The sequence below is a fragment of the Spea bombifrons genome, chromosome 1 (assembly GCF_027358695.1).
Source record: "Spea bombifrons isolate aSpeBom1 chromosome 1, aSpeBom1.2.pri, whole genome shotgun sequence".
NCBI lineage: Eukaryota > Metazoa > Chordata > Amphibia > Anura > Pelobatidae > Spea > Spea bombifrons.
Genome location: NC_071087.1, coordinates 52614250 through 52631192, shown reverse-complemented (window position 1 = coordinate 52631192; position 16943 = coordinate 52614250). Strand labels below are relative to the sequence as shown.

General features: G+C 40.0%; 1 protein-coding gene across 5 annotated transcripts in view; it reads right to left on the bottom strand.

Moving 5' to 3' along the window:
* Positions 1 to 16943, bottom strand: part of FAM13A (family with sequence similarity 13 member A) — a 75559-nt gene that overhangs the window by 3281 nt on the left and 55335 nt on the right. For 2 of the 5 annotated variants that reach the window (XM_053461599.1, XM_053461601.1), the window contains 11 exons: positions 16080 to 16263; positions 15299 to 15375; positions 14181 to 14223; positions 12228 to 12375; positions 7995 to 8208; positions 7756 to 7900; positions 6891 to 6972; positions 6138 to 6358; positions 5331 to 5414; positions 2911 to 3006; positions 191 to 268 (listed from right to left, as the gene is read on the bottom strand). In XM_053461599.1, coding sequence (XP_053317574.1) covers positions 191 to 268; positions 2911 to 3006; positions 5331 to 5414; positions 6138 to 6358; positions 6891 to 6972; positions 7756 to 7900; positions 7995 to 8208; positions 12228 to 12375; positions 14181 to 14223; positions 15299 to 15375; positions 16080 to 16263 — 1372 coding nt within the window. Of the gene's footprint in view, positions 1 to 190; positions 269 to 2910; positions 3007 to 5330; positions 5415 to 6137; positions 6359 to 6460; positions 6557 to 6890; positions 6973 to 7755; positions 7901 to 7994; positions 8209 to 12227; positions 12376 to 14180; positions 14224 to 15298; positions 15376 to 16079; positions 16264 to 16943 lie in introns of all 5 variants that reach the window. The other 3 variants (XM_053461600.1, XM_053461602.1, XM_053461598.1) reach the window with 2 other exon arrangements.

Genomic DNA, 16943 nt, shown 5'->3' with positions numbered 1-16943 from the left:
ATTCAAGATGATGGGTAACTTATGGAGGATTGCAAAGAGCTGTTGAAGCAGCTACTGATTTTTAGAAAAAGCACTGCAAGGAATCAATGCACCGATTACAAGAACACAATCAGTAAAAGGGGGTTGACCGATTGGTGGGGTTTTGATGCAGATTTAGCATATATTGTGTTTATCAGCTGTTCATCTTTACCTCCTTGAAGAAGGATGCTGTTTCACCCTCGATTATTGGCTGCAGCAAAGGGCTTCTCCTCTTGCTGGAGGGGGATCCCTGTGATGAGTGTTAACAAGTATGTTACACCATGAATCCCTCTCTATTAAAACATTCCCAGTTTATGTTAGAGACTACTGATCCTATGCTGTTAAAACAGCACTGGAATAACTCAATAGTTCCAAGCCTCAGGAGCACAGTTTAAGTATCACTGTCTAGTATAATATGGCATTGTTTGACTGGAACTTAAGTGTCTTTAGATATTTATGATATCTTTTAGTGGGTTACCATGTTCAGTGTTATCAGGACATTAAGTATTTCCTTTAGCTATAAAGTTAACATAAGAGGTCATCTTGAGGACTTCTTGAGGTCTTTAAAGCTTGCATGGCTGCATTTTTCTCTATGAACATGGTGGCCTACTAAGAAAATATCAGTCATCTAAAACTCCTTGTTCGTGGGACCAACATGGAAATATCCATCAACATTATGACTGGTTACACATCCTGCTAAAGCAAACCTACAGTTAAGTGCACAATATTTATATTTACCTACGTAATTTGAAAATCCCTACTAAAGAGGGTTTCCAGGTTCTGGGTTGAAATAAATACCCCCAGTGAATGACTTCATTGTACTTACTGTTGAGCTAGCACTATGAATATGGGGCAAAACCCTTCTGCTGTACAATGTAATGTTAATGGGGGTGGGATATTGACCCTCTGTGCCTTGCTGGCCTGCATTCAGTAATTACTTCAGCTCTACAATCATAAATTCTCCTGGTCCTGCATGGTCTAGAAGTGAAGGACAAAAAATGCTTATGGCATACAATCAAATTGCCAAGTCTTTTTTTAATGTATGTTTTGCTTAGATGTACAGCAGAGAGGATTCAGCCCCTATATTAAAGAAAAAAAACAAATTGTAAGTAAGAAGCTGAACATTTCCATGTATGCATAAATCATTTGAGTAAACTATGCATTAAGCACGGATGAGGTAATCTAGGCTTGTTTTTACTTGGGTTGCATTGAAGGCTCCTACTCCTACCAATGGGCCATTATGTTTCAATACTGGGGACTCTTGCTGCTGGAGGTATATTGTCAGAACATCACAGTTCACACACCATTTAGGTTTTAAGTTATTAACATGTTGTTCAAAATTACAGAGACTATCACGAGACAGGGGAACGAAAGCAATTTAGCATTCGTTCATAAAGCTAGACTCATTTCTAAAGAGGCATTTGAAAGAATTCAATAATTCCGGCCCTGCTCTTTAGTCTCCTATATCGTACCATTCTCAACGGCAAAGGCTTTTCTCGTGGTTACAATGTTCACTGGGGGGTGTGGGGGCGGGTTTTGGAAGCTATATTACCTATATTGGTGCAAGTCAGGCCAGTGAATGGATTTGGAATCAGGAAGGAAGGCTGCACGGAAATGAACATATGTCCATTCACACTCTTTGGCAGTTTAGATCCAAACGAATATGTGAATCTTCTATGGAACACTTCAACATCATACATGGGAGCAGGTGGGCCATAATATGTAGAACTGCATTTTACAAGTGAGTTCATATAAACCTCGCCGGTTCATATTAGGATGGAAAAGGCCAGAACAAGAATAAATATATATATAAAAATATATTTAATTCCTATATATGAACGCTACAAATCTTTTTAGATGGATCACATGTGATGTGGTGGCAAAACCCAGACACTTGAACACTTTGCACTATATTTACCATTTGAATGCTAAATAGGTTGGCCACACAATCGTAGACTGAAAGGGAAACAGCTTGTGTGAGTGCAAGTATATGTGTGTAAACACACGTGGAGAAAGGAGCAAATCATTGGAAAGGGGTAAATAAGAAGCCGGTCAGGATGATAATGGACAACCGAAACTCAGGGTTAAAACGCTGAAAAGTCCAATGTCCTCAAAACAGTAAATGCAGCCGATATTTAACCAAATATGTTAAGGGAATAGGACAATTCTGCTTAGTTGCCAACCGTGAAGCGCTAGCGTTTCTGCTAAAGAACACGTCTGTAGCGTACAAACGGAAAGAACACGGCATTTCATATCTAGTATCTAATTCCCACGCAGCACAATCACAGTAGACTTTTTTTGCGTTCGGTAAGCACTCTAAACAAGAGGCTTATCTATAAGCATACAATCCCTGTATTTGACAGTGGATTTGACATGGACACTTAAAAAGGTACGTAGCTTTTAAGGGAGGCCTGTGTAACTGCATTTTAATAACATTGCAGCAACAGTGGGAAGCGGGCATTTGTTATGCTGGCACAGATAGAGCCATAACCCACCCGCTAGGAACAAACTGAGCTATGTCCATCTCTCTTTTGAGTAAGGATGGTCTCTGTCTAGAGAAAAACACACAAAGAAAGTGAGAGGAGAAGCAATAATAGACAGTAAAAAACAGGAATATATGTGAAGACAAAGCATGTGACAAAGAACGAGGGGCATACAAAGTGCAACACATGAGCAAATATGCACACACATACAGAACACATAACTAATATGTAATCACGATTCTGTTGGGGGGAAAAAAAAAATTTGAACAGAAGAACACGGTTATTTTAACGTGGTCACCTTTTCATAATACTCGAGATCACATTTTTCCATTTAAAATGAAAAGAAAAAAAAATTCTGCTGCACACAGCAGGAAAGGGTTAAGATAGCGGAAAAGAACTTGCAACTTACAATGACTGGGATGGTGTTTGCTCGATAGAGAATCTGCTTGAACAGTCTGTATCGGTCATACAGTGGTTTCATTAGCTGCCTCTCGTTCTTAGTTACCTGTAGGCCAAATACACAATGGAGGATTAGCAAGAGTGATTGTTTTATGAAACATCTACTGTCACATCTTCAACAAAGGCAATTTTGCGCGACTTCAAAGGTGTAAATAGCAGAAACACTCAACAGGGACCAGGCCCCAGCAGACGGATACATAATAAAACAAAAACACTGCTGAATTCTGTAGTTCAAGGCAGCTAGCTGCCGGTCGCTAGGCTGCCAGCGTACCCGGCCAACCATGATTATTAGTGAAGGAAACCGTGTAATGTCAAGTAACCACATCAAAGACAATTGACAAAGTTTATAGTCATGCATACTGTTGGCAAACGGTCTCTCTCAAAAAAACACAAAGGTTGGGCAGATTAAATTTTATTTTGTTTAACACCCACATCTAGACGAGCTACCCAAAAAAAAAAAAAAAAAAATATCTATATATATATATATATATATATATATATCTATCTATATCTATAGATATATATCTATATCTATAGATATATATCTATATCTATAGATATATATCTATATCTATAGATATATATCTATATCTATAGATATATATCTATATCTATAGATATATATCTATATCTATAGATATATATCTATATCTATAGATATACATCTATATCTATATCTCTATATCTCTCTCTATATATATATATATATATATATATATATATATATATATATATATATATATATATATATATATATATATATATATATATATATATATATAGGGTAGTAGAAGTATTATTAAACACTCATCTACAGACACCAGACAAGCCAGAAGGCTTGTTTTTCCCTCAGAAATCTCATGGTGCTGGTACAACCACAAGGGATTCTGGGTAGGCACATGCAAAAAAGGTTAACAATTATCACCTTTGCCTCTATATCCACTTTATACACGGAACCCTTGAAAGTAATTGCCTGCTGTACAATACAGCCTTTAGACAAAGCTCAGGTAAGTGGTGCAATATCCAGATCACCACTCATGGACAGCTGTTTTGTCATTCATGGGACTCGTCAGCATGAGGCTGTGATACTGGCTTAATATAGATATATAATTTTTTCCTTACCTAAATTTAACATGTTTTAAATGCTGCTATGGCACTTATGTTTTAGAAGAAGTTACAAAGATTCATAAAAAAAAAAACGATAGCACTCGTTCACAGGAATGAACCTGGTTTCTACTTAGGGACTGATGCCGGCATGTCATCTCAACTATCTGGACCATAAAGGGAAACGGTCGTTGTCAAAACCTGACATTGTCAGTAGCCTCCTAACAAGAAGCAGTTTCACTATAATCTAGTTTAAAAAAAAAAAAGAAAAGTATATATAATAAATAGAAAAAAAAAATCAAATTATAAAGCCCATGAGTATTAAAAAGCTCATTAACACCGTATAAATAATAGGTGCTCTGAGCAGTACAAACCCAGGCAGACCTTGAGGTTTGATCGAAATACCATGCAATCAAAGCAGGTTATTTTCCTATACGGATACATTAGAGCGTCCTGAAATTCTGGACTTTCGCAATGTCTTTTCAAGCTCCCAAACGAATAAAAGTGGAAAAAACATAATCTCCCCGATACAATGCAAAGGATGATCTGTAAAGATTACATAATCATCTCCAGCTACTGTATCTACAGCAGCACGTACAAGCTTGTACCGCATAATAGATTCCAAAACTAATAGGCTTACATGCTGTTCTGCTCTTTGGCCTCAGACTTTATTTTTGGCATGGCAGCTTTTAATAAATTATATTCTCGAAATCAGTACTTTTCCATAAACGACTAGTGCCAAGAAAAAAAAAAAGGGGGGAAAAAACATTTTAATTAAACCGGCAGAAAAAAAAAAAGAATTGACTGAACCCTGCAGTGAAACTGGCTTCCTTTTACTTCGACTTGTTAAAAACACCTAATTAACAGAAGCGGTTACGCGCCACGCTTCAGCGCGGTCCTAATTACGATAAGTGTACGTTAATGGCACAGTCAGAACAAATCTTTACGCACGGTGTTAGAGAATCACAGGCATAACCAAGAAGAACCCTTATACCTGGTTATAACAAAGTTTAATGCTTTAAATAAAAAATGAACCTCCTTCAGTTACTCCCCCCTCCCCAAATACTTATGTATGGGCACCGTATACTATAATTAAGGATCAGAGACAGCGGCCATCTTCAGTGTGAGAGGAAGACTAATGTGATGCCAAAGATGCTGCAAACTGGAGGGAGAGGCGGGCAAGCACAGACATTACTGCAAACTGATACTGCACAAAAAAAACATCTATAAACATAGGAAACAGGAGAAACCAGGAGAAATACTTACTGGCCTGCCATGAACACTTTCATAAAAAAGCAAAGCTTTCTGAAGGGACACTTTCTCTGCTGCAATTTGATCTCTGGTCATGTCCTACAGGCAAAAGGCAGAGGTTTCCAATTAACAGATCATGTCAAGAAGGTACTTTGATAATGGAAAGCATCCCGGATGATTTAACATACTAATTCAATATACTTCTTCACAAGCTCTAGAGTTTGGAGCAATGTCGCTGCCTGATGACATTTACAACTTTTTTGCGTCAGAACATCTATGCTCCCCTCAGCCGTCAGGAGAATTTTGGCTTAAACACATAGGTTCATTATGAAGCGTAAACCCCAGTGAGCTTATGCCGCTGGAGTTTAGCTGGCCCTGTATAATGCACAGTTAAATCTATAATCATAAATAAAATTCATTTTGACTAAGATATATATACATAGATATCTATACTATATAAATAAGCCCCTATAATAATAATAATAGAAAATCTTTAAAATACATGGTTGTAAAAATGGACGAATAAAAATGATCTTAGACCTTTGCAATTTTCTGATGAAACAATCTTGCATGTGCCATGAGTCTCCACCTGTCTTACCAGAATCGTGGAAGTACATTGTTTTAAACCGTTATGAGCCTGAACGAAGATTATCATCCATTCCCTTATATACTGCTCACTTTTCAAGCTTTAGTACGCTTTTTTGGTTGTATACTTTCTCCACGTGTTCGCACCCCATTATCGTCTTTAACTACTGGAGGTTGCTGCAATACGTTGGGAGACTCCACTATTTGCTTACTAAGCCAAAAGTAACAAGTAGCTACCTTGACATCGTCGGGTCGATTCACCTCTGCTCGTTTCTCCTCAAGCTTCTTCTGGATAGACTCCAATGTGGTTTCTATTGAAGGCTTGGTTATTTTCTCTGCAACTTCTTGCTTCCTTTCTTCCTCCCGGTCGAGTTGGGAGCCAAAGCTTTTGGGCAGGGTGTTGCTCCTCTGGCGCACTTGAGGAACCAGGTCCTCTTCTGAGATCTTTAATTTGGACTCTGAGTAGAAAAGCACTTAATTTTAAATATATTCATTATATAACTGGAAAAGGTTACAAAACAAAATAGTTACAACAAGGCAAATAAATATGTAACCAGTACCATTAGGGGTTTTCTTTAATATTTCATTGTCAAAAAGTAATTCCTTTTCAAAACATCTAGAACTTTTCTTCATCTTCCAAAAGATACAAATATTTTCTGTAGATAAACATGGGTAGAATAGAGGATATATTGCTGAATTGAGTTGTATGTTGATGTTTATCGGACAAATAGAATGAAGATCTGTCTGCATGAATCCATGTCACCTTTGTACAAGGGATAAGGGAGGAAAATACACTGGTGCCCTATGGGATGCACCTTTTCAATGTAAAGGGCTACCTTATTAATGATGCAGAGTGGTTACAACACCTACGAGCAAGCACATGCCAACACTGCCACAAACCCGTTTACAAGCCTAGAACATCTAAACCAAATGCGACGGTGAAACTTCAGTAGACATGCAATGAGCGGGTGAGTAGAAGCTGTGCAATACCTTTTAGCTGTTTACGGAACTTTGCCAGCTCATTCATCCACTTTAGGACCTCTGGGTTGGTAGCTTTGTCGCGATGAGAAGGCTAAAGATAAGAGAAACCGGTTAAAAGTGATCAGAATGGAACCTGAAGTCAAAGTGAAAAATCTAGAAACTGTGTTTATGCCCTAAAGGGATAATTTTGGTTTCACCTTCCTCCATTCAATATAAAATGTGAAGGTCCAACAGTGACACGTTTCTCTAACATGAACGGCTGAGCTGGCCCTGTATATCGCATAACTCAATGGGTGAGGAGGCTTTGAAGAAATCTCACAGGATTTAACTACACATCATAGAGGGCCTGACAAGCGCAAGCGAAGGAGCTGAAATCACAGCCCTCGTGCAAAACTCTGCTGTCAACACTACCTTTAGTGAATACACCATGCTGAGGCTAATGTTACGTGTAAACCAATGTCAAGGACATGGGTTGTCATCTCTAATATGCCGCGGATATAGTCACACAATTATGCAAATGAAACCCTGAAGAGAAAGCGCAGCGATGCAAGAAATTATTTTAGCTTTCTATTCAGAGTTGACGTTTGTACAAAACAATAGACAAAGGTGGGCGTTTAATAATACTAGGTTTGAGAAACAGTAAAAAGGAACAAAGTAATTGTATGCTTTGTGTCAACAACAGCACTTGTAACAGAAAAAAAAAAATCAAAAGTATTTTCTTTAGATTCACAAAGTTATAGCGTGTAACTGCACGTATTGTCCCCACAGTACCCTAAAATGTCACTAGTCTATGGTAATTTATAAAAGTTTCACTTGGCATATACTTTAAAAAGATGCAGCAACAAAACAAGAGGGGACAAAATAAATATCCTACCCTGTATTTTCTGTCTTCCTCAAATTTTTCTTCAAACTTGCGTATTTTTTTCTTGAGGCTCTGGATCTTGCGAGTGAGTTGTGCCGGTGTCAGATCTTCATCTCTATCGTCTTCATGTGATCCCAGCGAGGAACTGCGTCTCCGACTGTGGTGAACACAAGGGGTGAAAGATATATTCTCTGCTTGGTCAGCTCAGTATCTTTCTATTAGGATGCATTTAGTTATGCAAAAAGTAGTACCTCACGAATGAATGGGAGTTTGGCGGTGAAGGAGGAACCTCAGTGTCATCCAGGAACTGCTGGCTATGCCCATAGGCATAAAAACGAGGAGACAGCATAGGGTCACTGTCTGCTTCCAGAAGCTGGCGGATAAGACGTCCTGCTTGAGGAGACAGACGGGCCTCATCGGGGTCTGCAGGGTCCCGATCCCATGAGGTCTGAGCAGGAACTGGTTCTGAAAATAAGTAAATATGTAGATAACTGTGTCCTTGCCTTTTTAAATGAATAAACACGTTAAAAGAATATAGAAATGTGTTGTCATGTGCACTGTTGTATGCTGTATATGTTGGTGGCAGTGTGGCCAGCTGAGAGACACACTGATGTGAACTTGGATATTATTTCCATAGGACACTGCAAAGCAACAGAGCAGCTCCTCCAAGCAGATCACACGGTGAGCGGAGAAGCTCTCTTCTAAAACTCTAGACAGTGAACTTGCTGCTTTTCCCACCAAATTGCGCTGAAATCCTAAATACGAGTTCCTTTACCCGTACTGCCATTGCACCAAGCATCTGCCAACAACTGTCCACAACTTGCCCCAGATTCATACGACGTCCGCATCGTACCTAAGCTGATTTGTACGGTACTGCTTAGCACAGCAGGATTACTCAGCAGCTTGCAGGCTACGACAAACAAGTTTCCTTCACATGTGCAGCAAATAAAGTTCTCAACATGTACCGCCTGCGTTCTTTTGGTATACTATTTTCTAAAATCGCCAGAATTCAGCATTAAAGAAAGGCTTGCAATACGTGCTAGACAGAAGTCCTAACACTGTAGATATACGTCTAATCAAAGGCCACAGAAACATTGTAGTAAAGCCTTGTGTAATTAAAGGGTGGGCCGACTATTCCTTCAATATATATTAGATGTGTGCATTCAGATTCGTACAAATTTTGTAAAAATCGTCAATTCGTACGAATGTTCAAAAGCAAGGAGCGACCCCAAGGAGACAAATGAAAACAAAGCAGAGAGCTCCAAGTGTTCATTGCGTTTTTTCTCTCTCATTAGCTCAAACTCTGCGTCTTGTTCTTGGTTTCTTCTGTCTCCTCTGGTTGCCCCGGCTCTACACAGCTTTATTCCACCCTGGTGTAGTAGGTCCGCAACAAAGCAGAGTCTTGGAGCACACCTTCCCCTGATTAGAGGAATGGAGGAGAGACTCCGTCCTGCTGTAGAAGTACTACACCAGGCCAGAAGAAGAAGAGGAGCTCCATCGAGAAGTGGAGACATTGAGAGTGTAAGAGAGAAAACTAGAGTGAAAAACACCAAATTTTGTCTCTGAATCAAAAAAAGTCTATATTGATAACATACAGGCACACTCACATATAGATATACACAAATAACCACACTACAATGCCTAGAACATGTTTGCTTCTGTGACAGAACATCATTAGGTATTATGGTATATCCTTAAGCCCGAACTCAAAAGAAAGATGACCGCAGTCTTTGTTTTTTAAATACATCAAGGACGTTTAGCAGGCTGGGATGTGAAAGGAGCACCAGACGAGTTGTCTGGCCAAAAATGACATAAAAAAATAATAATAATAAAAATAGAAGATGAAATCTTATTAGATGACAGCGTGTTGAAAACCCTTTCAACATAGACTTATGGCGCAAGGCTGTTGAACTGTTTCTGATTCAGTATTATAACAATCTTTACGGGCAGGAATCTCAAAAACAAGCTTTCATTTCATGTACAAAACATTTATTTTTGAAAGCCCCGTGGTTAACCTTGGCTGTGCAGAGGTGCCGTCCCTAGCCACAAACTTACTTTCTAGTTCAGCGTACATTTAAAAAAGGGCAGAAGATCAGGGTTAGAAAAATGTCATTAATGGGGTCTTGTGTACACTGGTATCATTTTTTTGTCACCTAATCTTGCCATTTCAGAAAATAATTGGGTTTTAAACCTGAGGGTTGTCAGGAGGTACGAACAGTAGAACATTGTCTGGGAGGTTCAAACGCACATGTCCCAAGAGTATTGGGTTACCGAGACAACTCAAAGCGCCACAGACGAGGAAAACAATGAGAAACAAACACATAATGCTAATCCCTTCATGCATGGAAATTTCCAACGCTAGACATATTACACGGTGTAGAGAACGCGGACATTTTCTTTATTACATTACTGAGATTTAGAGCAGATTTTGGATAGTAGCTTCTGCCGTTAAATACTTTTTTCCCAACTTAAAGACCACAACAAAGCTGTGATACCGAATGGTGAGAAACAATCTTATGTTGTACAATACATCAGGATCAATCAGACCTACAAGACCTCTTGGCCATTCACGTTCCAAAGGAGTGTGCAAGGATTTCCAACGTAAAATCCTCCAGCATTGTACGTGTTAAAAAATAAAAAGGAAAAACATGAAAATGTACAATGCAGCAGATGTCGACAAGCCATCTGCCGCTCCTTTCTTGCATTACATTTACAAGTATTATTTTAGCTAAATATGGGTCTTTGATAAGGTTTGCAGAAAAATATGTGCTGTTGGGGGTTTTGGTGTGTTTACTGCCTCTTCTCTGAACCAAACCACTAAGTAGCAAATATAAAAGAAAGTCCCGCTGCACCAATAAGCCAGCTGTCCAGGATAGCCAACTCACACAATCTGGGAGGATGGTCCTCTTCAGTGTAACACAGAAGAAAAAAGGTCACCTACTGCAGGTCTGGACCAATTTGTAAAGAAATTAAAAGCCAGACAGATAAACTTGAATAGCCAGCTTGCTTTTTGGTTACAAACCAGAATGAGAGGTACACCCAAGAAGATTAATCAATATTAAATGACACAAAAAGTTAGGCCCTAGATCTAGAAATCTAGGAGCCATGGCTACCTGGCTTCTGGATACGTCAAGTTCTGCTCTGCTTTGATCGTTTACTTACAGCTCTCAACTAACACAGACCAAACAAACGCCAACACCCCCAGCATATTGTGATAACGTATCTCTAGTGTCTGGCAGCACAGACGAGTAACGCACGTGACGCTTTGAGGAAGGCTGCTGAGATGAGAAAGGTCCCTCTGACATTTCACATGAATAATGCACGATCCAAACCTGCTCCAGTTACAAATTAGAAATAAACATAACAGGGGGTTTGCAGAACTAACCTTTTACAGACTCTTTAGAATCGATTCAATAGAAGGTGCTGGCTACAAGATGCCAAGGCCTAAGGGTTACGACAGCAACTGTATGCTAAAAATCATTTTACCTGACCTCTGACAGATCATTGTGTTTCCACGTAGTAAAGCATTAAGGAGTATCTTAACCTCAGGAAGAAACAACATGTTTATCAGCCTGACACATTTAATGCGTAGGTGTCTTGCATGATGCTTTTGGACCCAGTGATGGTGATGTGTCTTCTCAAGGGACAAATCGCTTATGCAACCAGAGCCAGCAGAACACTGGTTGTGGAAATTAGTAGATTCTAAGATTCATGTCCAAAGCTAACCATATTAAATAATTCCACAAACCTCACTCACAGGAACGCATTCTTATATCTCAAACATTGTATTTATTGGAGCACGGCGGATGCAAGTATAACATGAACTACATGCAGTTGTTTTTTTACATTTTCAAGTTCATATCTACATCCAACGACAGGCACCAGAGTGTAAGCTTGCAAGCAGGGCCCTCTTTACCTATTGTATCGGTCTGCCAGACCCTTTGTATATATTGTAAGAAGTGCTGAGTAAATTGTCGGCGCTATATAAATGGTTAACAAAAACGATGCTCACCACCGAATGCTTAGGTCCCATTACATGTACTGGAATTTACAAGTGATGCTCAAGTAACAAAATGTACAAACAGAAGTAAGCAACACAGCTTAGAGAGTAGTGGCCTACTTACAGACCCCTGATGAGATCCAACATCTAAATAAAGTCAATTAGAGGATTGGGTCTACATAACGTAGCACCGCTCAATTGGGCTATCAGACTTTGCAGTTAGCGGTGGTGCCTAGAACTAGTTAGTTTTCAGTATCCACAAAGGAAACATTAACAAAAACAGCTCCCTTACAGACATCAGAGAAACCGGCACATGCTATACAGGTATTAAAACATGGGCTGCGATTAAGCCATACGCCAGCTTAAGTCTAGTGCTTTTTAAAGTGGTGTACAACTGGAAACGTATGCTATAAACAGAGTACACATACGCATTTCTAGGACAGACCTGCAAAAGAAGGAAAAGCAAAATCTGAAAAGTCCTTACCTTCCCAGTTGTTGTCATCACACAATGATGTGAGGTCCAGACGTGGCACCTCTGGGACGAAGCTCTCCTCCACAGCATCGACCTCCAGACCTCTCTGCTGTTTAGCTTCAGAATTGTTCTGGGGTTCCTGAATCTTCATTTTTACAGTCTGAATGGAAAAAATCCCAACAGCAATGAGAGGGGAAACGAAACGACGCAGAATGATTAGTGAATTGAGTATGGAATTCCTCTTGGTGTTGATCAGGGCTTTAAATAATCCCCAGCTTGAAGCTCCCTGCCTGCACTCCAGCGATTCCATGTGCTCTGACCCTTGCATGCAAATCTCTTATGGAACGCAGCTCCCCTCTGTATGCTTTGGACTTTCATTCCTCCCCCTCCAGCCTGCAGCGGTCTAAATAAACCAACAAACCGGCAGCCCGATTCCTCAAGCCCGTTGGCCAGTACGCCGCACGGATCTTGCCATCTCCGTTTATTTCTCAGACTAGCCCTTTCAGGAACTACCACTCCCTCCCGCTGACAGCAGGAATGACAAGACAAAAAAATAAATCTCGACATAGATAACGAAGCTCTTGCCGTTGCTATGGCTGACGCAGCAACACAATCTTAACTGGACTCCCTCAGGCAAGAAGACTGAGCCAACGGGCACGTGACTTTTTTTTTTGTTGTTGTCGCTGGCACATTTGATGTGTTTATGCCGAATAACGCCAGTGCAGTGCCGCCACTCTCTATCGGCATTGTGTGATCGGGCACAGCAGATGGGGGGGCCTTAGTATGGAGACACTACTGAGCTAACAATGGCAGCCGTAGGGCACGCTAACTAAACCGGAATCCACTGCCAAAACCATACAGAGATACAGACAGGGGTCAGCCTTCAAAACATAGTTAACCCCTACATTTAAAACTAATATATAATGATATAATAATATATATTATATGTTATAATAAATATGATATAATACATATGATATGATAGATATATATGAATGACATACATATAGACACACACCTGTATATAAAACTGGGGTGCAGAGGTAAAAACATAAAAGCAGCTTAGCAGAGAGCCTCATACTTTTGAGATAAATCATTTATATTGATACTGCTAAACCCAGTGTTGCATATAAGGGAAACGGCTTCCGGACCGTAACACTTTAGTATCTCTGTGGCTCGTGAGCACCCGGTTAAATCTCGCCAATCTAAAATATCGTTCGTGGAAAGATCTCCAATGCAGAGGCTTACCAGGCACTCTGTTTTATTACGTTTGCACAAAGCTCACGTGGCGGTTTTGCAGAACATTTGGCTGCCCACTGCTTTGTTTTAAACATCTGCATGTTGGATCTGTCATCAAACACTGAGGGTCCTGTCCGACACACTTGTTTCGCAAGGGGTCTATTAAATTTGAACATTCTCCTCCCGACCCAAACACAGACTTTGATGCCAAGTAGGAGCCATTCGGGCCCATCAAGCCTGGGTCTTTTTTTCCCCCCAACCATGAAACCTGAAATCCCTTTTTCCCCAAGAAGCAAATTCACCATCTTTCCTTCCAATGACTCAGTTTGGTACAAGTGATCTTGGCTGTCACTACATACATAAAGAATTCTCTACGCATCCTGTGCCCTGGGCAACACGAAAGGAGGAAGAAAGAAAGGAGGAAGAAAGAAAGGAGGAAGAAAGAAAGGAGGAAGAAAGAAAGGAGGAAGAAAGAAAGGAGGAAGAAAGAAAGGAGGAAGAAAGAAAGGAGGAAGAAAGAAAGGAGGAAGAAAGAAAGGAGGAAGAAAGAAAGGAGGAAGAAAGAAAGGAGGAAGAAAGAAAGAAGAAAGAAGAAAGAAAGGAGGAAGAAAGAAAGAAGAAAGGAGGAAGAAAGAAAGGAGGAAGAAAGAAGAAAGAAAGAAAGAAAGAAAGAAAGAAAGAAAGAAAGACAATAAACCCATAAATATACAGGAAAGGAAAACATACCGGGGGTGGTCTGAAATACTCTCTGTCATTTTCGTTGTCTTTGCTACAGGAAAAGGAAAAAAAATAAATAAAAAAAAAAGAAAGAAAATCCTGATCAGCATTTTTTTTTAAGGAAAAAACCTCCAAACCTGCAAAATGTTGTATTTAGCAATTAAGAAGTCACAAGAAAATATAGTTTATCTATAAATATTTGTAGGCAGGACAAGTCAAATACATACACGCAGATAATTATTTTTAATTACTTTAAAAAATGCTGAGGTTTACCACTCGTATGCATATTATAGCTGCACGGTCCCTTTAAATTTTGATGGGGTTCTTTTTGTATATGAATGGGGAATTCATGCAGGATCCTCTCATGTGTAATTGCCCCTTTTACTAGCCTATATGCAGTGCAGGAGGTGTGTTTGGCTAAATGCATCGCCATGTAAATGACATACTTATACTGTATTCAGCCCTATCTCAGTGAACCCTTCGGGCAAGCAAATCCATAGCAAGAAACAGACCACCGATGGGGTCAGTTGCAGCTCGGGTTAAGTATTTTCTTTTATTAAATTTTTGTCCCATTTTAAAGGAATGCATTTTAAAGTACTCACAGAGCCCGTCAGTGACATTAAACTGCTCCATTAACTCCTGATACCACTGAACTATAATGAGAAACAACGAGGAATTTAAAGCTTCTTCGACAAGCCATAGTCTCCCCAAATCTGGGCATCTGGGGTGACATGCAGGCTTCCAGGATCTTATATGAGCAAAAGCAATGGTTTGGCCATTTAAGACAGACTGACAGTTGTTAACGAAAGAAAACCCTGTAATGTCTTGCTCTGCGGGGTGGATGTTGAGAAACTCTTGAGTAGCAAATGAAAGTTATATAAAGGGGTAGCCATTTTTTAAGGGGGTGTTTGTTTAATTTTCAGTCTGAAATTTGCATAAAAATGCCGATCTGTTATTTACCTCCTGAAATGCACACATATGGACTGTAAAACATCATATATATATACATGTTATATATCAGGCCGCTGCCCCTGAGTGGAGGAACAGACTGGTGTGTTGTAGCCCCCTGCTTTCATACGCACACGTCATTCATTTTATAGCTAGCACATCATGGTTTTGATCTTTACCTTGCCTCGGACAGCACTTCCATGCCGCTAAACTCCTGTCTGTCGACACTTTTAGAGGAGATAAAGTTTTCTGTACTCTGCAACAGGAGAAAGCAAAACATGATTTTTTTTTTTTGCATGACAATGAGACCTGGGTAGTCGTGGACAGCTGCAAAGACAAAGAAGAGCCTGCGTTCTCTAGAACGGCACAGATATTATAACTCCTCCAAACGCCAAACACTGCATGCTGAGGAGAGCTAAGAACTTGCATATGTTTGACCTTGAAGGATAAAGGAAAGTGTGGATTTATAGTGTGCCTTCCACCTAGCGACAGCGAACTGTACATACGTATATAATTGGCCGTCAGCACCGCGGCAGATACTTCCTACGGCTCAGCCAAGTCACAGTTTGTCATATCTGCTTCCCGCAGCCGCTCTATTTCTAGCCTTGCAAATGACATCTCTTCAAGTCAACTACGCCATCCAGATGAAATTGGAATGAATTATGGTACATGGCTTTATGAATCTCAGCTGGTCTCGTGAGAAAATCCACTGTTCTGCAAAGTTTATTAGGCATCATTCAATAATAGCTAGCTTTTAGCAAGCTTCCAATGTACAGTCCGGACCCTCTCTGGGAATTGTATTTTACTGGTGTGTTTAGTTAAAATGGCCATTCAATTCAGCAAAGTAGGTGGAACAGCAGCTTTAGTGGTTTTGGTAAATGATGTATTGCTTTTGGTACAGATCTCACTCAGAGGAAACCATCATTTGAATAGTCCCGAGCAGATGGATTCCCCACTCACCAGCGTACTCTCCTGGTTGTCGTTGAGCTCAGAAAGCTTGCTGCTTGATTTTTGCCTCTTTGGTTTACTTCTTTCTTCTATGTATCCAGAGCAGTTTTCCTGAAGCTTCTCCCCTTCCTGTGTCAAGCCACACTCTTCAAGGCTCCCACATCCAGAGGGGATGTTCTCCTTGTTAATCACCTCCCTGAAGGACACAATAGTGTAAGTAATAGTGTAGATGCAGCTCATGTATGTAAACAGGTTAAATGCTTTGGGTGGTACACGAAACAAACCGAACATGTTAGATCAATCTAAGAAAAGCTAGACAGAATAATGAAATTTGCATAGGTTATTGAGGGGAAAAAAAATTGTTTTTTTCTTCAATACCCCTCCTCCTTTTTTCTATATAGTGAGGCTGCTCACTGCCTCCACGTGCCATTTTCTTCGTGCAATGTCATGCTGGCCTGTCAATCATACCAATGTCACACTATCTGTCCATTCTGACCCAAGCCACTAGGGGGAGACAAACTAGGAGCTGAATATCAAACTCCAGGTGCCTGTGAACACACGAGTCTAGGCAGTCACTAGCAATCACACAATGTCTCTAAACAAAATGGGGTGGATCGCTACACCTTACTGGACCTTTAACTGTTGAAAGCACTAACATAAAACATATCACAAGACACTTGAAAATATTTGGGTTTTTTTCCTAGCAGTCACCTGTACCTACTCTTTTTTTTTTTAAATAACAGGCCAGAGAATATGAAGTTTCAAACATTTTAACACATGCCAAGATTTGGAAACGTTTACATGGAAGCCTATTAATCCTAGAATGAAAATGGTGATCTAGCTGTACTTGCGGGTCATGCGCAGATCTAGCACTGT